Source organism: Alternaria arbusti (genome assembly GCF_024043155.1).
Source record: "Alternaria arbusti strain BMP 1465 chromosome Unknown scaffold_11, whole genome shotgun sequence".
NCBI classification, from domain to species: Eukaryota; Fungi; Ascomycota; class Dothideomycetes; order Pleosporales; family Pleosporaceae; genus Alternaria; species Alternaria arbusti.
Genome location: NW_026249951.1, coordinates 78,082 through 99,666, shown reverse-complemented (window position 1 = coordinate 99,666; position 21,585 = coordinate 78,082). Strand labels below are relative to the sequence as shown.

The following is a 21,585-nucleotide window of genomic DNA, read 5'->3' as shown; positions in this document are numbered from 1 at the left end:
GTTCTGATTGGGCAGACGCGCTCAGAGAACGACAAACGGTCATGCATGTGACTGATCGAGAACTCAGCCGCTGTGGAGAGAGCGAGTGAAAGTGGTGCCGCACATTCCGCGGCCTAACTGACCAAGGTTCTTGTCGCACCTGGATGGCGAACCAGGTACCAAATGCTGTTGTTGCGTCAGTGTTGGGCGTAAATCAAGAGGCGTCGTTAGTGATGGCTAGTGCGGCTGCGGACCCCTGCCTTCTAGATGTCCCGGCTCGTGGTAATGCCACCTCTCCGAGACAGTTAGGCCCGTTAGACGTTCAGTAGAGTTCCAAGTGACATCCGTTCCCGATCTTCACCAACCTAGCCTTCAAATACAACGATCACGACTCGGACATCCAGCATACCCCATCACCATGGCCGACCAGCTTCTGGAGCAGGTGCGCGACGCGGTCGAGGGCCAGATTGTATGCGACAGCGACGCCGCTACCTAACTTGATGCATGTGCTAACACGACCAGGACTTTGAGGGTCAGCGGCTTGCAGAGATGCTGAGCACTGTCCTGCTTGGTGCGGCTGGCGTATGTGTCCTCACCCGCCTGATACACTTCAACAAGCTGACAATACAGATCATCGCATTCATCGTTGGCTTCCTGCAGCAAGACATCCGAATGGCACTCTACATTGGCCTCGCCGGCTCCGCGCTCACATTCCTGGTTGTCGTACCCCCGTGGCCTTTCTACAACAAGAACCCCGAGGACTGGCTCCCGCCGCACAACGCGACATCACAGTACAACATCGACGTAGACGGGCAGAAAGTCGGATAGTCGCGCTGGGACACGGAAGGGAGTCGCATGGTCAGGACACTTCACGATCGTAATGGAATCTGATTCGACGATGATGACCGCCTACGCTGCTACTTCTTCATGCTCTCATAGCCCTTTTATGAAGGCCTTACTAACGCCGGACGTCCGAATGAAACCAAGACCCATGTTTGTCCCTGCTGAAACCAATCTCTCCACGGCTTTGCGAGCGTCTATCGGCCGTACTTTTGGAACTCCCAGTCTCGGTTGTCTAACGGGCAGACTTGTCTGGTCTTGAGCCATCGTGAAATGCAGTGGAAGTGGAAGGCGTGCTGTCATGTGTCAGTACGGGTCAGTGCAGTGTCATGATAGAGCATACGTTGCAGATGCCCCAGGCGACTGTGCATTCTTCGCTGGTGGCGGAGGCTTGGTTGGCCTGGCACTCGATGCACAGGTCCATGATGTGGTTACGGCAAATGGCGCAGTTGTCGACGACGATATCCCAAGCCCAGAGAGCAACGGCGTTCCACTGCGTCACGTTAGCTTCAATCTCTAAGTCCTGCCCTCTGTCGTGTGATGCCGACCTTCTTGACCTCGAAACGTTTCTTGTCGCCCTCTGCAGCACTGGCCTTGCCGGTCTTGGTCTTCGCCGGGGGCGCGTCTGCCATGTCGACATCCGCCATGATTATGTGATGTATCGGGGTGGTGGGGTGCGCGGGGAGTTGGTTGGAGTGGAAGCTGCTGGGGTTGACGCAGCGCGGTGGTAGGCGGTGTACGGGGGTTGCAGTTGAAAGGGAACAACGTGCAGCTCGCGGAATTATATGGTGGTGGCAAAGTTTTGTTGCAGCGCTGCCACTGTGTTTGTAGGTGAAGGCGCAGTGTGCAGGCGTCAGGCTCCAGCTACGAGCTCCCGAATGCCAAGGCCAGGCCCTGTGTACCAACCTTGGGACGAGGTGCCAGGTGAAAGGGAATGCACATTCTTTCGCTAAGCGTCCAAATACCCTCCGGACGAGCAAACGCCAAAATGCCACCGCTCCTCGCGATTCAAAGACGGGCGCCCGACAGCCTCCCGCTTCCATCATACCCAACCCGACCTCTCAGCCCTACGCCGCCGCAACCGTCAGTGCGCCTTGCCGAGATCAGCCTCGTTGGATCACAGCCACCTCCGCGCCGTTCACCGTCGATGCGACCGACTCTGCTCACAACACCCTCACTCTTCGCCCTATCTCACCCAACGGCGCGTGCCTATCTATACCCCGCGAATCTGGATATGATCACTTCAACATCTAACCCTTGCACATTCCCACCTTATCAGACAAAGACACAGACCGCGTCATCGCGCATCCAACCCACTACCTCATCACGAACCAAGAGCGTCCGCCTGCGCCCTACCAGATAACCCACCCCCATCACAATACAACAACTCCACAGACAACGCTTCACATGTCGACAGTACAGACGACGGCCTCTCCACGCGCTCCCCGGGGCAAGCCGCAGAGCCCAGCTCAGGCAGCGCACACCAACGCTGGCCGGCAGTCGCAACGCAAACCACGAGGCAACCGCGCGCACAATGGCTACAACCAGAACCAACACAATGCGGCAGGAGCGTCCCCGAGTAAGATGCCTGCTGAGCTCGCCCACGCGGAAGGTGCGTCCCACTCAGGTGAGGACGCGCACATGCCCTCTGGACCGCGCAACATGAGGAAGCCTAACCAGTCCCATCCCTCCATCGACCGCGTCTTCTCTCCTTCTGAGTCAGAGCCTGTTTCGATCAATCCGTCTGCTACGCCGGCCAAGATTCAGGCCGCCTATGCCGGCCCGACCTTTCATGCTTCTCCGGCTCCTTCTGCTCTGCCTATACCTAAGTTTCTTTCTCGTTCTGTGCCGGCCAAGACACGTGCTGGTCCACCAACACCTCCGCCCGAAGATAGTTCTGATTCTGCTTCTCCAAGTCCTTCTGCTTCTCCTTCCCGCGCCCCGGTGGCCGTTCCTCCTCGTAATGAACAATCTCCATTGGACCTGCTTTTCAAGGCGGATGCAGCTGAGAGAGCCAAGGGCAACCATGGACGCCCAGCCTCCCACGGACCTTTCAACCCAATGGACACTTCCAGGCCACAGCATTTGAAGCATGATTCGTCACACTCGGTGAATGGCGTCTTTCCCATAGAGCTTGACGGGGAAAGCAAGCACGCACACATGTCTCCCCCACCAGCAGCCTCGCCCGCCTCGCATCGCTCCGTTACAGATCCCACCAAGATTCCACAGCTCAAGGATATGCAACAGCAGGGCAACGGCAACGATGTTATGAACGACCTACTGAATCGTCTCTCAATGTCACAGAAGAAGCCCTCGGCAACACCGCCTCGACCGGATGCGCAGGGTCCACAAGGATTCATGATAGGTCAGACACCATCACCTTTCCATGACGGTCGCCCTCCCCAAAACCCCTCTGGACCCACCACACCGCAGGCACCACCACCGAACCAAGACTCTGAATTTTTCTATGGCAACCGTAATCTTTCTCCTTTGTTCAAAGCCGCAAAGGGCGATTCTGCAAAGAAACGCAACTCTGGTCTTCGTACCGAGATCTCGGCTGAGTCTCCTATGGTCGGACCGGGCAACTTCCAGAGCTTTCCTTCTGTTCCTCCCACTCAGATGATGGACCCCAACGCCTTTTCCCGAGATCAGCCAGGCAACGGTAACGGAGGCTTTGCCAACGGGCCCCGTCCATCAGCACCCCATGTACAACCCTATCAACAAAGTCCAAACAACCGCAGGAAGACGCCTGGCCGACAGCCACACCAGCCTCGCCCCGACATTTACCAGAAACGAGGCAATATGGGTGGAACCGGAAATACGGCGGCTGATGCTCCTCCAGCATCTGCTCCGAAGGCCCCTACCAGCATGATGTCGTTTGTACCTTCGTCAGTCGCTGCTAAACAACGCAAGACCTCGGCCCCTGCTGCCACTGCTGGCGCCTCACCCATGAAAACCGCCACCCCTTCCAATACGTTGTCTCTGGAGCAGGATCTCAAACGCTTGCTCAATCTCAGCCCGACTGGCGAGTCCAGCGTCAGGTAGTCGTTGTTTCTACGAGACCTGCCATGTTTGGGCATGGTTTGGGCTCACTACATTCGCTTGTTTATATGGATTTTCTATTTGTTCCATGTTTATGGTTCATGATTGTATTGTCACTTCATTTGGAGTTTATGGCGTTATCAACGGCTGGTGGCCATCTTTTTCGTGGAAGTAGTGAGCATTGACGGGCATGTCGTCTCAGGTTCTTTGGTCCAGCGCAAGCGTTTCTTTTGTCACTGTTCATGAATGGATGCATGGACATGGGATTTGAAGAGCTGGAAATCAGGCGTTTTCTTGCACCATGTTTCACGTTCTGGTGCATCGGCACTTTAGGGAATGTCTCGACTGGCTATGAGAAGTGAGCTTCCTCCGACAACTCTGCTGTCCATGATCTGGATCCCGGCACGACTCAACTCGACTATCACTACATCACCACAAACCACAAGTAAAAATCAAGAAAAAAATATAAGGGCATGATGCTCGGCTTCAGTGTCTCCCTCGGGAGGCACGAAGTTTTCATGTCCAAACATGATTTCCGTTCGGCACGACTTTGTGATGGTGAGCTGCTTCCCTATATTGTTCTTCGCTTGACTTTGATTTCCACGTCATCTGTTCTGTTTGAAGAGAAGTATATGACCCAGACAAGAGCATGGGGTGGCATACTAACTGTTGGGCGAGCGAGGGTTCTCCCTGCCTCCGGCTCATCACGGGAGTGAACTCTCACTTTCACTATCCCATGTCACTAGCGGCACGTGCCAGTGCTGCTTGGCACTTGTCGCGATCTACCCTGAGTGAGCACTTCCAGTGGGCGCAGGTTCATTTTCCTGTTGTCTTCTCGCGCCTGTTTACGCACCACCAATCACACCCCCGCTCGATCGCTTTGATTATTCTTTGCAGGCAATCACGCGACCTTTGCAACACTTGCCCAACCTTACGTACTAACACAAAATCGAATTGTCACGATCGCCAACTGCCGCAACTGGTCAGGATGAAGAGTCTTCGGAGCAAAGGTAGGGTCTTATTCTCTCCCATAGGCAGCGTTGAGCCCGGGATGGATTTCACTCTCGCTCCACAACCGCAAAAGCCTTAGCGTTAACAAACAAATAGCGTCACTCTTCTTCAGAGATAGCCCAAGTCGTGATGAGAAGACCGCTATCGCCGACAGTTCGGACATCGACTTTGACGCCGGGATTCAGGACGTGGGTATGCGGAAAAAGCGTAAGTCACTGTCCCGCATGTAGGCGGAGACACACTAAAAACATGTGCAGCATCGCGATTCTTTGGACGCAAGAACGACAAGCTAAACAAGCCACTGCCTACTCTGCCTTCCAATCCCAACTCGTCCACGCCACTCTCCCCAGTCGCTACGCGTGTCACCCTAGGACAGCACGGCGATAGCTTCGAGAACCTACCCGAATACGAGGACTTGGAAGAGGAAGAGTATCAAACAAGCTCACCGGCACTTCCGTCAGCTTCGCGCAGCCTCTCCGCCACTCCAGAGCACAAACACGCTCGCGGTGGAGAGCCGCTTAGATCAAAGTCACGCCCCAACTTCGCATTGCTTAGAGAAAAAGGCATGTTTTCCGCTATTCATGCAAATGTCAAATCAGTGTTGACTCTTGTTCTAGGCTCTCGTCTCTTCGGCGGCAGCAAGAACAACGACTCCACGCAGTCACCAACGCCTCCGCCCGTTCCACAGATACCTACTAACGTCCCTCCCCCCAAAGCACGCCGTTCTGTCCTCACACCACTGTCTACAGCACGCGGATCACGCGCATCTCTCGTTAAGAATCAGAACCGCAGCGTCTCCATATCCCGCCCTCAGCTCATGGCCCAACTCTGCAGTCCACCCATCCCAGAAGACCACGTCACGGTACCCTTCGAAAAGCGTCCCGGGCCACCACCTCCGCGCCCTCCGCGCCCTGATAGTCTTGATGAGGAGACTCTAGCCTTCATGCGCGAAAGCGGCACACGTATGGTCCTTCCCTCCAGCAACCGCGGTAGCACCAGTACAGCGACAGCCTCGACGCCCCGCAGTCAGGCAAGTTCCATCGAAGCGCGTCTCGGGTTTCCCTCTGGTCACGGTACTCCTCGTACCTGCTCCATTGAGTCTCCTCTCGCAGCGCGCTTCACACCCGATCCCAATCAGGCCCTCCCTGTTCGTGACAGCAGTGGCGATCTGGTGTTAAGTCGCTTTAGCGAGTATGTTCGGTACCAGCAACAGCGTAGCCATGCGGGCGATGGTGTTGATGCTGAGGATAGGGAGGTTGGTCCTATTGAGCTGTGGGATCCTAGTAAAGAGGGTGATTGGACGCTGGAGAAGAGGATTAGTCAGGGTAGGGATGGGAGGCCCGGTGGTATGCTGTTTCGCGATAGGTGGGGTGGGTTCCATTTTGTTGCTGATATCTAGGTTCTGCGTGGATGTCAGTGGGATGCATGTCGTTGTTTCGATATGAAAAGTTTGTAGCTCTTGCTTTGCGCTGAGGGAAAGACGGGTAGTCGTGTTGCATCTTGGATGCATACATTGGCTAGTTATTGGGCAGGTAATATTGATGCCCAGCACTGACACCCTCACTTTGAACCATGTATTCGCCACTCTAGAATTGAGCTTCCAGCACGTGGCGCACCTTCCCTTATCGTCTCTCACCATGAAGCTCGTCCCCACACGTCACTCACCGTACGCGTTAGCGGCTCCGATACTTGAATCTTTATCGCGACCTACTCTCTCTCTCTCTTCATCCAACGCCAATTTGACCTCACTCGCACACACCTCATCTTCCACTTGCCTTCACTCTCAACAACTCCAACACTCCAGCGTTTCGCGTATGGTCGCCATGTCAGCTCCACCATTCCGCTTCCTCGATCTCCCGGCTGAGCTGCGCTGCATGGTCTACGAAGCCATCGATGTAGCGACAAGAAAAGAAAAGTACAACCCCATGAGAAAGTACGAGCCCCCCTACTTCCGCATGAAACGAGATGACGACTCTTCGAACGGCAATGGTAAACTTGTCCTGTACCGACGCGTACTGCCGATGTCAGTCCTGGCAACCTGTCGCCTCATCAATCAAGAAGCTTCACCTATCATTGCTCAGAAACTCCAGAAAATGGTGAAGGAGCCAGTGCGTTTTCGCATCGACTGGACAGCTGGCAATTGGATCCAGGATAACTTGCACTACTGCCTCACCACTTCACCTGAAGAAGCGCTCGCTGGTGCTAGATCTTCCGACGCCATGTGGCAATTCGTTTACACCTGCAGCTCGTATCTTGTGGAAATCGCTCGTTTACGCCCAGCCGACACTGTTTCTGCTGATGTCGAAGTCACCGTTGCGACATCCGGACTGGATCATCGCAGTATGGGGTGGGATCGGGAATGCATCTCAAATTTCGTTGAGTGTCTCTGCCAGGGCTTCTGCATTCGTTCAATGGGACGTTCTGGCGTCGATCTTCGTATCGATGCGATAATCAGCCCACAACCAGAGAAAGGTTTCCGGTTAGACAACTGGAGGATCGTTGCAGGACAGCCTTCAAGTTACGGGAATTACGTGGTCCACGATGTGTCTAAGGGCGAATGGGAAGAGCACGTACAGATGTTGAAGAAACTCTGATTCGGTACGTACAGGGTTCAGGAATCGAGGGAGACAATAGAGAAGCTCGTCATGGATGTAGGTCCACTACCTGTGCACGGAGGAGACATCGGATGGAGAACATGACGAGAGAGAACAAAAGCAAGCACATGGAAGACTCGAAAGTCATATTGAGAAAGTCGAGGTCATTACAAAACTTAGCAGAAAATCTACATAAAACACAGCTGAAATTTCACCGACCAAAGCGATAACACGTGTACTGTCTTCCCCCCACAAGAGCTTGCATATAGGCTGGTTGTGACGAAACAAATAGAGTGCACCTTTGACTCAGATTGCGGGCTGGTCCTGCTTCGGGCTGGTCATTGAGATGATACTGTGGTATAAGGTATGATTGCGATAGCTGTGACGTCAATGTTCTCGTATATTATGAGGTGGAGCTCTACGAGAAGGTGGAGCAAGCGGAAACGTCAGGTTGGATCGCGCAACATCGCCACGTTTGTACGCTTGGTTGGTTGGTTACTCAAGACGGTAGGTAGGTTGACCTGATATGGAGGAAGCCTAAGGTAGACAGGCCCCGCCTTAGATGAGGTGCACGAGCGCCTTTCGTATTAGACAAGGGCGACCCGTTTTGGAACTCAGGGTCTATGACCCAGTAGTCGTTTTGGGACTCAAACTGCGCTCATTTAACTTCCCAAAGGGACAGGGCGTTTTCTTCTATCGCCTTGTCCGGCACTCCAGAGGGATACTCGGGCCTTCTCAGCCTTGTGCTCGCCTTGCTACGGTGTCAAAGTGGAAATGAAGTGCATTTCGTATGCGGATGTGTCGCATTAGCTCACAATAAAGAGTCTGGCCTGGCGGTGTCTAACTCTTTTGGGGACAGATTTAGCGAGGCTGGATTGGTGGCTGCTCAGCCGCACCCATAGCGCGACCATCTAGAACCGAATTCGCTGGCACGAGACTTCACGATGTACTTACGCCGCATACCCCTTACGTTCGAGTACGAGATATGGCTGTTTTTCAGCTGTATTCCTTCACGTGGCGCTCGCGCAGACCGCGCGGTACCTTTATATAAGGACATCTTGTTAGGGTATCTCTTAGCTATCTCACGCTCCTTCTCTGTTTGTCGTATCGATTTATCGCTCATAGTTCGTAAACGAAATCTATATAATGCGTTCATCCTTGCATCTACTTGGCCTCGCCGGCTTCGCCCGCGCCCTCGTATCCGAACCACAGGCGGTCACGGACATTCCTGGTTACACCACCACTGCTCTAGGCAATGCCGCCATCCGAGCGCCTAACGACTGCAATGGCAAAGGCAGTTACATCAACGTCAAGACTTTTCCTGCTGATTCACTATTCGATGCACAACGCTGCGCTCAAGCCTGCAAAGAGGAGACGCAATTCAACCTGGACCACCTCAATGGCCGCGCCATCTGTCGGTTCTTCAACTCCTACCTAAGTTTGAAGAACGGAGAGCCAGTCGAACAGATCTGCGCGCTGTATACTCAGGCCTGGGATGCTTCGTATGCCGATGAGACTGGCCAATGGCGTGGTGACGACCACTACACCATCTCGAATTCCTACTCCTACGCCAGCAACACCGATGCGTTTGTCGCACCTATCTGCCCGTCCGACTTGAGCCAGCTGAGTACGCCTGAGAACCTCGACTTCTGTGCTAGCTACATCGGCTACGTTCCCCCTGTGGAAACTTCCAACATCGCCGCTACAGTCTCCACCCTTGCGCTCACCACCATTACCGAAGCCTCTACCTCTATACCACCTCCCGTGACCGTGACCAGCACCGTCATCTCCTCTGGAGAAACAACAATCATCGTGGCCACTGAGACTAGACTGGTGACCGAGACCGTCACAGCCGCTGCAAGGAAGCGAGCGCTGGAGACCCCAACCCTCGTCTCAAACTGGGCACCCGAAAAAATCTCAGCAGCATGCAGCAAAGTCGCGATCTTTACGAAGACTACTACCCTCACCACCGCCACGGAAACAGTCTACACGGCAACCGACGCTTTCACAACGACTCAGATTAGCGTTGCCCCTGCACCTACTACGACGCTTGTTATTACCTCTCCGCTCATCAATACCGTGAGTGCGACCTTGACCACTCTGGCAACTGTCACGTCCCGAGTCGCCGCACCGGCTCCTGTCTGTACGCCTTTGTGCTGCGCAAACATAGCCACCTGGTCTACGAACCCCACTGTCTGGGGCAACATCTGCGGATACTTCCCCTTGACAGGACCGATGGAATTGATAGGAGCACGATGCATTCCTAGGCCCGCTTCTGGTATGTATCTCTAATCTTTCACATCTAACGCTGGATTGAATCACCGACTAACAGATGGTTACAGGTGTATGTCCCGCTGGAACGAACAAAGCGTGCTGCAAGGGAACAGTACCTGGGCAGTGCGCACTGGGCACGAACTGTGTGAAACTGTAGATGGTTTCGGTATCGGATGAAATCTCGCAATCAAGTCAGTAGCTGCCTGTGGGGTCATGATTGATAATGTAATGTTTATTCCTAGAAGCATCCACACTTTGCTACACAACCAGCATAACCTCGTAGAACAAAAACCGTGAATTTGTGATTATCATCACAGTCTCAGACGAGAGCATTACATGGTATGCCCATCGTGCTCATCGCCCATTCATAGCGCAACCCGAAGACACTCGCAATTAGTTCGTCAAGCTCACATTGCGCACCAAGATATCCTCATCCTTCTGATATGGAATACCCGCCTTCTCCCTCGCCATATCGTTGATCCATCGGCCGTCAGGTGCGACATGCTCCCCCTTGGATAACTCATCGGCCAGATACAGCCAAGCCAGCGCATTGCCCACGGTGCTGACCTCGTCGCTAACATGCTTACTCGCATACTCCGACATAGTCGAGTGAAGTTCGGAATCGGTGAAGAGATCAAACAAGTGCTTGGCAACAGCGTCGTGATCACCAGGCTTGACCAGGAAGCCGGACTTTCCATCCTGGACCTGCAGAGGGATACCGCCAGCGAGAGTAGCGATGATAGGTGTGCCCTTGTGGAGCGCTTCGCTGACCTTGACTTCGAAGCCTTCACGGGTGGAGAGCTGGAGGGCGACGTGAGCACAGGACATGAGTGCGTTGAGCATCTGGTCGGATGGTCCGATACGCATGATGATGACGTCGTCCTTGAACTCGTTGAACTCCCCGTTGAGAGCGGTCTCGGTTTCCTTGAAGATGCGTGTAGCATCTGGATCGTCGACGGCACCATGGCCAGCTATGACGAGCTGGGGGATGTCTACGAGGGGCGTGTCTTTCATGTACACCTTGCGAAAGAGTGCGTATGATGCGAGTACATCTGGGATGCCCTTCGCTGGGTCGAAGCGAGCGATTTGAACGATGTATTTGCGATCCGGATGAGCGAGCTGACGCATACCAGCTGAAAAGCACTGGACCTTGAGCTCGTGGATGTAATACTGCTCGTCCCAGGGGTGCATGTGCTTGTTCAGGCCATCTAACCAATCAGTAGTGGCAGGCAGGTAGCCTACTTTCTCTGGTGTTACAACCTCGGGTACGAATGCTCGCACGGGATGGCTGACGAAGACATCACAATCTTTGACGTGGTTCCAGATCCAGTTCCATACCTCGGAGGTAGCGGTATCTGCTTGGTCAGCGAGGTCAGCTCGGACCTGGATGTGGCTGCGAAAAATGACTGGGCGACTAGAGGATAGAGTTAGTATAAAAAGCATCTTGGATCAGTTAGTAAGCAATTCGGGAGTACATACCTGGAGTCTCGCTCCTTCGCAATCTTGACAAGGCTCGGCATCTGAGGATCATCGACAATGATCACGTCGGCACCACCCTTCTCGCGAGATGAGAGCGGGCCGCCGTGCTCGACCCAACGACACTTGTCAGCCTCTTCGATGACCCAGTCATCAAGATCGGCCATTTTTTCCTCGGTCAAACGCTCGCCTGCTGTGGCGACACCCTGAAGAATATTATGGTTGTCTTTGGTGATCCTGAAGATGTTGGTCTTTCCGTATGGAACGTACCATTTGCAGTCGACACCGAGAAGAGCCAGATATCTCATCAGAGCGTGCCTCATGAGAGCGACACCTCCGCCTTGTGCTGTGCTGTTGAAGAAGGCAATCTTGGTCCTTCTCTTCTTGAGCGAATTGGCGTAATGCATCGTTGCAGCTCCTGTAGTGTCCATCCTGACAGTAGAATCGTAGCTTTCGCGCTCGGCGATGTGCACGTGGTTGTCGAGATCAACCAAAACCTGACGACGATGACCCATCTGAACGGGTAACTCACCCTTGACGTTGAATTGCTTCACTGTCTTTCTCGCCATGCGTTCGGCTTCTTGATCTAGGGGTATCGATGGCTCTTCCTTCTCTTTAGCGTCGGCCGGAAAGATGAATGGTATGATGTCTAGTTCAGTCCATAGGCGTACGGCCAGGTGTGGACTCAAGGTAGCCAGTTGTGTGGTCAGAGTAGCACCCATGGGCTTGGAAAGATTCTCCTCGCGGTAGTCGTTGAGAAATCCGATGAAGGCTTTTGACAGAGCTTCGGAAACATCTCCTACAGACATGGGTGTGGAGACCCCTGATCCAACTCGCGATGATTCGTTCGATGAGTTGCCTCCGCCTGCGTCTCCGGACAGCTCCAGAGATTTGCTCTCGCAGTTAATGGTGTAGGTTCCATCATGCAACGCAATGCAGTAGCGAAAGTCGCCATCGTCAGACTGAGCGACAGCAAAGCCTGCGTAAAGGGGCTGCCATGTCCACATGTTAATCAAAAGGTTTGCAATTGAAGAATGGTAGTACTGACCTCGACAGCAGCCTCAAGAGTACCCTTCTGTTCCTTGAGTTTGTAGAGTGAATCCGAGGACTTGAACGCCCCAATGCTGATCTGACGTCGCTCGGCAGTCGCTAGACGTCGGTAAGTGGGCCGCTGCTCGGCAATCTCATCACCCTGTAGCGACATGATGAACACTAATGTCGGGGGGCGTCTGAACAGAACGGTAGATGATAGTTGAGGTAGTGATTAGTTAATTGATAGCAAATAGCAATCAATAGTAATGTATGAGGAGGAGGAATGTCGATTTGTATTGGAAAGAAGCAGGTAGGCAGCTTATATGGCGAGCATGGGGGCTTCACAATGCAGTAGGCGGTGATTGCCACAGCCATTGAAGCATTCATGGCGATTGCGTGCATGCTAAGCGCATCATGAACATCACACCGGGTATAAGTGGCGATTGATGGCGGCCAGTGAGTGACAGGCGCGCATTGAAGGAACGCATGGCGTTGGCTGTTGGAAGCGGTGACTAGGAAGGCGGAAGATCACAAGGCGTGTTAGGCGTGGCAGCCAGCAGGCAAAGGGAAATACACGGGAGAATGGCGTGATACGACGATAGTCCTGGTTGCGGGACGAGATCTGGTGAGGTGAGCATTCCGCACGAGATGGCTTACGCGACAGCGCTAGGGACTTCCCACGCGTCGTAACTACGAATGGAAGGGCTAGCAGCTACGGTTTCGTCGGGTAGCCATGACACAATGGCCACAACGACGAGGAGGACCGTGATGCTGGATCTGCCGTGTTGTTCTCGATGCAGTGGATGAGTGCGTCGTTTGACATGAACGAGTTTTCTGTGGCTGTCTGGGGCGAATCAGACATGGTACCACCGGCAGCGCGGGGGTGATCGAGTGGCCCCGTGCCATGGGTATAATTCAGCCGCCAAACGCGTCGTGTAGTCGTGTAACCATCGTGATTATATGTGAAACCAGCGCTGCTCGTAAGCCAGAAATGGGGGACGACGTTGTTCAGTGTGAACAAGTGGTGCTGCGGGCAGAAGGAGGAATGCAACATTGAAGACGAAAACTAGTCTCGGGCTCTAACAAGTTGCATGACTCTGGAAGCCACAAAAACACCGAACGATGTATGCAGAGTCGATCTTCCGAGGACACTTGCAATGAAACAGACGCACAACTGGCTAGAACACATCGTGATGCTCATGCCACGATCACTAGCCCGTATGCGCATGCAACACTTTTTCCGTGTAGTTCAATTACTCAAGCGCAGCCGCTACGTGGACTAGGCCTGATAGTCCCGCTATCGCTGAACGAAGAAGAAAGCATCGTGGGGGTGGCAAGTCATTGTAGAGACAAGGCCGCCTGAGTGTACGAATGTGAGTGCTGATGTAAGGTGGGAAAGAAAAGCGATCGCGGCCGAAAGAGGACAAACACGTGCGATATGCAGCTTGGCTCAATGCAGTGTAGCGCGGCGGGAACGGCAGCACTAGCGCGAGCAAGCACAAGGGTCCGGCTGGATGGGGTGGAGCGGAGCGAGCGACGCGGATGGGAGAAGGGATGCTGTCGAAAGTCTTGGGCGGAGTCATGCAAGTTTAGGGGTGGAAAAGAGAGTATCGTGGATGCACATGCCGATGTCGACGTCCTGGGAACAGAGAGTCGTAGCGGAACTGGTGCCATGTCGGCGCAAGCGCTCCAGATGGCCATGTTTCCCGCCTGCCGGATTTGAAACGCCTCTTCCTCCGTGCAAGCCAAGCAAAAGCACCAACCACGGCGACCCACCCATCTTGCGCTCAAACCTCAGCGATCTCACAGCCACGACACCATCTCACCCGTTTGCATCCCTATCTGCCCCCATCCACCGTTTATCCATCCGACACCCGTCGCGCCCACCAGAGGGCCGGCCCCGTAGACGTGTACCAGCCCAGATAGCTCGTGCCAGCTGTGCGCCCACAGCCTTGCGACCGCCAGGCTCCCACCCGACGTCGTCGCATACCGCGCCCTGTTGCTCGCGTCTCAATAGCGCACAACGCGAAGCAGACGGCCAGCCCATCTTCGCACCCTCTCCCGGACGCGCGACCCCGCCGCCAGCATGAACCACTACCCTCCCCGGGCGGTCATGCCTCCCCAGACGGGCCCAGCCCAGCGCCTCAACGAGCTGCTCGACAACATCAAGACCGAGTTCGAAGCCGAATCCCAGCGCAGTGTCGATGCCGAAGGCCAAAGTGAGTCTTGCACATGCTATCCAGCCGCGAAGGGAAGCAGTTGCCGTGCGGTATCCAAGGACCGGGCGAGCAAACTTTCTGCGCATGGCCTCGACTGTCTTTTGTCGCATCGAGCTCACAGCTGCTAACTAGTCTTCGCAGTCACGCGTCACATCCAAGAGATTGAGTTGATTCGCGGCAAGGTCTACTCGCTCGAGCAGTCACACAACCAGATGAAAGCAAAGTAAGCACCTCGCGCACGTCGCCCATACACCATGACTCCGAGCTTCCCTCAGGCTGCGCTTTGGATGCTAACCCCCGTGCTAGATACGAGGAGCGTATCACCCAGCTGGAGCGCGAACTCGAGGCTCGCGGCGGCCCCAGCCAGAACTCGCAGCACCACGGCCCCTCGCAGCCTCAGCCGCCTCAGATCGGCCACGGGCCTAGTAACCTGTTCGGCGGCATAATGGCAGGCAGTGCTGCCCAAGGTGGTCCGGGACTGGCGCCTCCTCCACAGGAGCCGCCCCAGGGCCATGGCATGCCGCCACAACTGGGAGGACCCCAAGGCCCCCCAGGACTGAACCCTGCTCCTGGTCCGCCACAGCACTTTGGTGGCTACCAGCAGGGTCCATCTGTCAATGGTAAGCGTCAAAGACTCCATGCTTCCGCCCTCGTCTTGGCTAACACATCGCAGGTTATGGTCAGCCTCCACAGCCCACTGCCTCACCTGGTGCTAAGCGTCCAGGTCCTGCCCGCGGTCCCCCCAACGGCCCACCCAATCCCGCCACTCCTCAGCAGAACAACCCGGCACCCTACCCCGGATCGCCTCAAGTCCCGCGACCGACTCCTCCTCCCCACCATCAGCAGCCGAGTGCGTTGATGGCGCCCAACCACATTCCTCTCAGCCAGAGCAACGTCTTGGCTGATCTAGACATTGAGCAGTTGCCAGAGAACCTGAAGAAGGAGGGCAGCGATTGGTTCGCGGTCTTCAACCCTCGTTCAAGACGTGTGCTTGATGTTGACTTGATCCACAACCTACCCCATCAAAGTGTCGTCTGCTGCGTACGCTTCAGCTTGGACGGAAGGTGGGTTGCGACAGGTTGCAACCGTTCAGCCCAGATTTTCGATGTCGAGACTGGAAACCCTGTCGCGCATCTTCAGGATGGAAGCCTGCCCGAGGACGGCGATTTGTACATCCGAAGCGTCTGCTTCAGTCCCAGCGGCCAGTACCTTGCAACCGGTGCTGAGGACAAGGTCATTAGGGTAAGTTTGATCCTGACTCGCTCTATCAATCATGACTAACATTGAGCCAGGTCTGGGACATTGCTACCCGCACCATCAAGCACCAGTTCACTGGACACGAGCAGGACATTTACTCCTTGGACTTTGCCAGGAACGGCAAGATCATTGCATCCGGTAGTGGCGATCGCAGTGTCCGTCTCTGGGACCTCGAGTCCAACATGCAAGTCTCCAACTTCTCCATTGAGGACGGTGTCACCACCGTGGCCATCTCCCCCGACAACCTCTACGTCGCCGCTGGATCTCTCGACAAGAGCGTCCGCGTGTGGGATATTCAGACCGGCCAGCTTGTCGTCCGTCTCGAAGGCGAGCACGGTCACAAGGATAGTGTCTACAGTGTGGCTTTTGCTCCTTCGGGCAACAGGCTCGTCAGTGGCAGTCTCGACAAGACGATCAAAATGTGGGAGCTATCCACCAACAACCGCTTCGTCCCAGGCGGCCACCAACCAACCGGCAAGTGCATCCGCACTTTCGAAGGCCACAAGGACTTTGTGCTCAGCGTTGCCCTTACCCCCCACGGTGACTGGGTACTGAGTGGTTCCAAGGACCGCGGTGTCCAGTTCTGGGACCCTCACACTGGTGTCGCGCAGCTCATGTTGCAGGGACACAAGAACTCCGGTAAGCTTGATATATCTTTGCGTCTATCGTGTTACTAACGTTGCCTTTTCCAGTTATTTCCGTAGCTCCCAGCCCCACAGGAGGCGTCTTCGCTACCGGTAGTGGCGATATGCGTGCGCGTATCTGGAGGTAAGTCACTTGTCCAGTCACATTTCCCTATCCAAAAGCTCAAAATGCTGACTTGCATTAGGTTTGACAGGTATCCTGGACCTTAGGAAGGTCGTGGTCTCTTGATCAAGGGTGAATACATAACGCCATTCACTTGATTTCATCATTGATCCATAGAGAAGGCAAGTGGGTGGTGGGTAAAATCGGCAAAGGGGCTCTGGAGACAATTGTGTTGTTTTATTATTCTCGTGTTCGGTTTGGAGAAATCAGGACGTTATGAGGTATTTTTGATTCCCAATCTTCCTTTACTATAGTGAATATCGTTGGTATTCGACTTCGAACTCGCTCTCTCCATGCACCGTGATGTGTGTTATGATTTCAGTCTACATGAAATACAGTTCGACTCTGAGAACCAAAGTAGCGGTGACTGCGCTCCATCATGACTCAACAAGTCATGCTACGCTATGCGCCAGGCGATCAAAGTCGCTAGCTCCTAATCCCAAAGATGACTCAAACGCCACGAATGCTTGTTTCCCATCCGTCTACTCATACAATCAAACATTACCAGGCCCTGGACCTTTGCCTTGGTCTAGGAGCAGATGTGGTTTGAGGAAGCCGTCATCGATCTGCTTGAAGGCGTTTGCAGGATCGTGGCTGATCTCGTTGAAGAGCTGCTTCACTGCACCTGTGGCAGTCGCAACCCTACTTGAGCCCTCGGCCGCCGAGCCGACCGGTCTTATGCCTGATGTCGGGTACGGGGATGGGTCGCCCATTAATGGCGACGGGCCGCGATTCGGCGAGCGGCGTGCGCTGGGAGGAAGGTCAAGGTCGATGTCATCTTCATCAGCAGAGCCGCTATCAGCTGGGCTGAGGAGACTTTGGTCTGCGCCGTCTCTAGCACGTGGATGGCTCGAGTTGCGTCGCATAGCGCCGTTTGGTCGTGTGGGTGGACTACTTCGACTAACGGATCCGCTAGAGTATGTAGCGTCGGGTCCGTTGACATTGTTGAGTGAGAAGCCATTTTGGCCGGGACGTGGGGTGTTGCCATAAGCTTGACCCTGTTTGCGTGTGTAGGTGCCGCCATTAACGACCTCAATGTCGAACTCATCATCGCTGTCAATCTCTTCGACTACACCAGTGCGGATACCCAAAATCTCTAGCATGCGTGCAGTGGTACCGCCGAAGATGATGACAGTCAGAACGACTACGACAAGAACTGTGGCTCGCAGTGTGTCGCCGTTGTTACCTGTGAGACCTGCAGCAAGCGCAACACCTACAGCACCACGCAGGCCTGCCCAGTAGATCATGACCTGGTGAGGATAAGGAATCTCTTCCACAACTTCGTCGCCGCGACGGCGCTGGCGATATCTTGTGACAGAGTTGATGAGCCTTGAAAGAGGAAACACTGCGCACCAGCGAGCGGCGCAAATGCCGAATACGGTAATCAATATGAAGAGGGGCTTGTAATCGAGCTTGTCATCAGTGAAGAGGGACAAGCCTAGGTAGATGAAGATGAAGTTCTCCGAAATCTGGGAGGTGACCTGGAAGACAAACTTGGTGGTTAACTGGGTCCGTCTTGACATGTTGTGGTAAGCGTAATGCTTCATGCAGATACCGCAAAAGAGCAAAGAGACGATACCTACAGGATGATTAGCAGACGGCCAGAGAAGGAAGACGGTGAAGACTTACCAGACATGTGGATAGCATTGGACAGAAAGTATGTCAAGTATGCGGTGAGTATGATGAGACAGCTCTCAGTCTTGGGGAAGCGCCTAACATAGGTGAACTTGAGCATCAGAGACACGCCGATGCCGACCATGACACCTATGAACAGACTTCCGAAAAAGACGCCGAGGAAAATGCCTACGGCTTCAAAAAGGCTCATGAAGCCCAGAGACTCAGCACCGTCCTTGTACTTTTGTGCAGTCTCGAAGACGACGATGGCGATGGCATCGTTGAGAATAGACTCGCCAAAGATGATGGTGTATAGCTTGGGCTCTACTTTGTACGTATCGAAGATGGCAAGAATGGTAACGGGATCAGTGGCCGAGAGGGTAGCGCCAACAGACATGGCCTCGACGAAGTTGATCTTGAAGCCATCGAGAGGTATCCTGGTCCACAGGAACAGGATGATGCCAAGGACTAGGGCGGATATGAATGAGCCAGCGAAGGCAAAGGTGAGAATGGTTCCAATGTGTCGGAAGAAATTGCCTTGGTGGAGTTCATAGCCAGCCGAGAGGATGATGGGAGGCAGGAGCAAGTTGAAGAACATCTGGTAGTCGAAACTGACGACATCTCGGACGGAAGCGACTGCTGTCAGGCGCAGCAGCAGGCCAACGACCATGCCTGAAGGGCGTTAGCGAGCATCATAGCGCGATTGGATTACGAGATGGACTAGGCGACATCGCAGGTGGATATTGCAGGTTACCCCACAATTAGTCGGGTGATGGGCTTCGGGCTGCAAGTGATCGGAATTTGTGGCCTTGCCCATGCACACTACGCCGAGCTTGTCTCAACGGACGCCAAGCTTGCGGAAGGGCCCAAGCAGCCGCGGAGGGTGGTGTGGGAACGACGTACCTGCAAAAATGGACAGTACTGTCTCATGGACGGCCTGGATCTTCCGCGTGTGGAGTATGTAGCTCGTGAAGAGGGCTATTATGAGGAGCATAATCAGGATGGACAGGGCCCACGATGTGAATATCTCCTTCTGGCCAGCCTCTGGCTCGTCTGTTGGCGCGCATTAGAGATGGGATCGCCGTGTGTGTGTGTGTGGAGCGGGGAACTGACCGTCCGGGTCTGCGTCGGATGCATCGCGCTCTGCCGTCAACAGTCAGTATGTATGCCGGGCGTGTCAGACTAGAAGAGTCGAGGGCGCATACTGAGTAGCTGGCCGACTGCCCACCAGCCCATTATCGACGCCATGGTGGAATCAAGGCCGGGCGGTCATCAACAGCGCGAGCGTGTGCGGTATCGCAGGAGGATTGCGCGGGGGTTGTGGGCGTATATGTCGAGGTTACAGGTGGCCGCTGGGCGTTGGATGCTGGTCCTGGGGCTGCCTGGATGGGACGGGGCCTAGGGCAACGTTGCGCAAGGAGTGGAGGCCGGAGCGGCGTTGGGCGTGTCCGGGCAGGGCTAGGCGCGCTGGATGCAGGTCTGGCAGCGTGGAATAGCGATGCGAGGCTGGCGATATGGCGATATGGCGACCTGGTGAGGCTCTGAGGCTCCTTGCAGACGCGTCGCTGCCTTCGCACAGCGTCCAGGTGTCTCCATGTCTCGGCTGCCGTTCCAGCGAGCACCAGCCTTGATTGGGCCTAGCGCCATCGACGAGGGTCTCAGAACCGCTCATGGGGCGACGTCATGGCACGCACACTGGCTAGCACGCCTGCATGACATCTACCCAGAATCACCTGCAAGACCTGCTAGACCCTTCACCAAGCCTACCGCACACGGCTGGCACCCACATGACCTACACCGCCTCGAACCTGATCGTGACTCCCCGCCCGTTATAGACCTGCCTGCTGCCCGCCCCTCCGCCGTCTCTTTGAGCAGCGCCGATTGTGAACTTTGGTCGAGATTCGAGATCGATCGCCGCCGCAGCCCCAGCGGTCCCACTAGCGCCTCTTTCACGCTCGATACGCTTTGGAGCATGGCCTGAGTCCCACCGCGCCACTCGCCTTTTGTTGATAGTCTGCCTCTCACCACATCTCTCCACCGCGCATCCTCGCATCCTCGTACTTACCCACCTCGCTGCTGCCAATCACAATCTCGCCGACCCTGACAGCGAGTCGTAAGCCACCAGGGCTGACCACGTCGCCCGCGCAGGCCACTCCACGCACTCTCCCCAGATCAGGTTGCGACTGCCACCTGCCCCATCATGTCGTCCTCACGGCCCAACGGCGGCGACTCGCGCTCCTCTTCACCTCGTGCCTCTCCTCCCTCCAGAATCGACACTTCCGCCCGCCCCAAGCCACGCCCCAAACTCGTTTCCTTTGGCCGCGACTCGCTCATGGGTGGACGACCAGACACTGAAGGTCACACCCACGTCGAATTCATCCACGAGAACTCGCCCACCATCATCCCCCAAAGAATGTCCTCCGAAATCGACCCGCTCCTTAAGGAGAGCCTGTCGCCCGACGACGACGACGATGACTGGATGGGCGAACAACAGGTCGAGGAGACAAAGAGCAGTTGGTTCTTGTTCTTGCTCACCTTTGGAGGCCTCGGCCTGCAAATAGGATGGTCCGTAGAGACTTCCAACGGATCGGTAAGTGCTTTTTCTCGCTGCAAATCTCCATGAGGACGACATGGGCCCTGCATGCAGATCCGGCACTGAGGTCGTGTGAGCCATGCATGCACGACCCGTCGGACCACCGCAGCCCACCTCGACCGCGAACTATGCTAACTGTACGCAGCCATACTTACTATCGCTCGGTCTGAGCAAGTCGATGCTTGCTCTCGTGTGGATTGCCGGCCCTCTCTCCGGAGTACTTGTCCAGCCCTATGTCGGTCTCAAGAGTGACAACTGCCGTCTGCGCTGGGGAAAGCGGAGACCCTTCATTATCGGCGGTGCTGCTGCGACCATCGTGTCACTCATGGTCCTCGCTTGGGCAAGGGAAATCATCGGAGGTTTCCTGGGCCTCTTCGGCGCTGACCCAGAGTCGTCTGGGGTCAAGACGTGCATCATGCTCTTCGCCGTCTTGTTCGTTTACGTGCTCGATTTCGCTATCAACGTCATCCAAGCTGGTGTGCGAGCATACATCGTCGACGTGGCCCCTACCCATCAGCAGGAGTCGGCCAATGCATGGCTGATGCGCTCGGCTGGCATTGGCAACATCTTGGGTTACCTAGCTGGTTATATCAATCTGCCAGATTACCTTCCCTGGCTCGGTGGCACACAGTTCAAGGTCCTCTGCGCTATCGCCTCGTTTGTCATGGCTATCACTGTTGGCATCAGTTGCTCAACCTGCTCAGAACGCGATCCCCAATTTGACACTGCACCGGCCGAGCAGCAGGAAGGTGTCATGGCCTTCTTCAGGGGCCTCGCGCGCTCAGTCAAGAAACTCCCGCCTCAGATCAAGAAGGTCTGCATGGTGCAGTTCTTTGCTTGGATTGGA

The 21,585-nt window shown here is 55.0% G+C and overlaps 9 protein-coding genes across 9 annotated transcripts; 6 read left to right on the top strand and 3 right to left on the bottom strand.

Annotated features, from left to right (window-relative positions):
* Positions 1-397: 397 nt before the first annotated feature.
* On the top strand, positions 398-807 carry J4E86_007632 (uncharacterized protein; the record flags this gene model as incomplete). Its single annotated transcript, XM_051448151.1, has 3 exons — positions 398-448; positions 502-561; positions 610-807. The coding sequence occupies 3 exons, from the start codon at positions 398-400 to the stop codon at positions 805-807; spliced, it is 309 nt and encodes a 102-aa protein (XP_051300418.1).
* Positions 808-1,016: 209 nt separating this feature from the next.
* Positions 1,017-1,466, bottom strand: ROC1A (RING-box protein 1A; the record flags this gene model as incomplete). Its single annotated transcript, XM_051448150.1, has 3 exons — positions 1,017-1,115; positions 1,163-1,312; positions 1,368-1,466. 3 exons carry the CDS (start codon positions 1,464-1,466, stop codon positions 1,017-1,019), a joined length of 348 nt encoding a protein of 115 aa, XP_051300417.1.
* A 760-nt stretch (positions 1,467-2,226) lies between these two features.
* J4E86_007630 (uncharacterized protein) lies at positions 2,227-3,864 on the top strand (the record flags this gene model as incomplete). Its single annotated transcript, XM_051448149.1, has 1 exon — positions 2,227-3,864. The coding sequence occupies one exon, from the start codon at positions 2,227-2,229 to the stop codon at positions 3,862-3,864; it is 1,638 nt and encodes a 545-aa protein (XP_051300416.1).
* A 1,202-nt stretch (positions 3,865-5,066) lies between these two features.
* Positions 5,067-6,271, top strand: J4E86_007629 (uncharacterized protein; the record flags this gene model as incomplete). The annotated part of the gene is made up of 2 exons (XM_051448148.1): positions 5,067-5,079; positions 5,130-6,271. 2 exons carry the CDS (start codon positions 5,067-5,069, stop codon positions 6,269-6,271), a joined length of 1,155 nt encoding a protein of 384 aa, XP_051300415.1.
* A 424-nt stretch (positions 6,272-6,695) lies between these two features.
* On the top strand, positions 6,696-7,466 carry J4E86_007628 (uncharacterized protein; the record flags this gene model as incomplete). Its single annotated transcript, XM_051448147.1, has 1 exon — positions 6,696-7,466. One exon carries the CDS (start codon positions 6,696-6,698, stop codon positions 7,464-7,466), a length of 771 nt encoding a protein of 256 aa, XP_051300414.1.
* A 1,146-nt stretch (positions 7,467-8,612) lies between these two features.
* Positions 8,613-9,758, top strand: J4E86_007627 (uncharacterized protein; the record flags this gene model as incomplete). Its single annotated transcript, XM_051448146.1, has 1 exon — positions 8,613-9,758. The coding sequence occupies one exon, from the start codon at positions 8,613-8,615 to the stop codon at positions 9,756-9,758; it is 1,146 nt and encodes a 381-aa protein (XP_051300413.1).
* Positions 9,759-10,133: 375 nt separating this feature from the next.
* Positions 10,134-12,420, bottom strand: J4E86_007626 (uncharacterized protein; the record flags this gene model as incomplete). The annotated part of the gene is made up of 3 exons (XM_051448145.1): positions 10,134-11,154; positions 11,220-12,208; positions 12,265-12,420. The coding sequence occupies 3 exons, from the start codon at positions 12,418-12,420 to the stop codon at positions 10,134-10,136; spliced, it is 2,166 nt and encodes a 721-aa protein (XP_051300412.1).
* Positions 12,421-14,334: 1,914 nt separating this feature from the next.
* J4E86_007625 (uncharacterized protein) lies at positions 14,335-16,578 on the top strand (the record flags this gene model as incomplete). The annotated part of the gene is made up of 7 exons (XM_051448144.1): positions 14,335-14,467; positions 14,609-14,690; positions 14,774-15,087; positions 15,141-15,709; positions 15,760-16,363; positions 16,417-16,492; positions 16,554-16,578. The coding sequence occupies 7 exons, from the start codon at positions 14,335-14,337 to the stop codon at positions 16,576-16,578; spliced, it is 1,803 nt and encodes a 600-aa protein (XP_051300411.1).
* Positions 16,579-17,025: 447 nt separating this feature from the next.
* J4E86_007624 (uncharacterized protein) lies at positions 17,026-19,393 on the bottom strand (the record flags this gene model as incomplete). Its single annotated transcript, XM_051448143.1, has 5 exons — positions 17,026-18,110; positions 18,161-18,817; positions 19,049-19,198; positions 19,259-19,288; positions 19,351-19,393. 5 exons carry the CDS (start codon positions 19,391-19,393, stop codon positions 17,026-17,028), a joined length of 1,965 nt encoding a protein of 654 aa, XP_051300410.1.
* Positions 19,394-21,585: the final 2,192 nt, after the last annotated feature.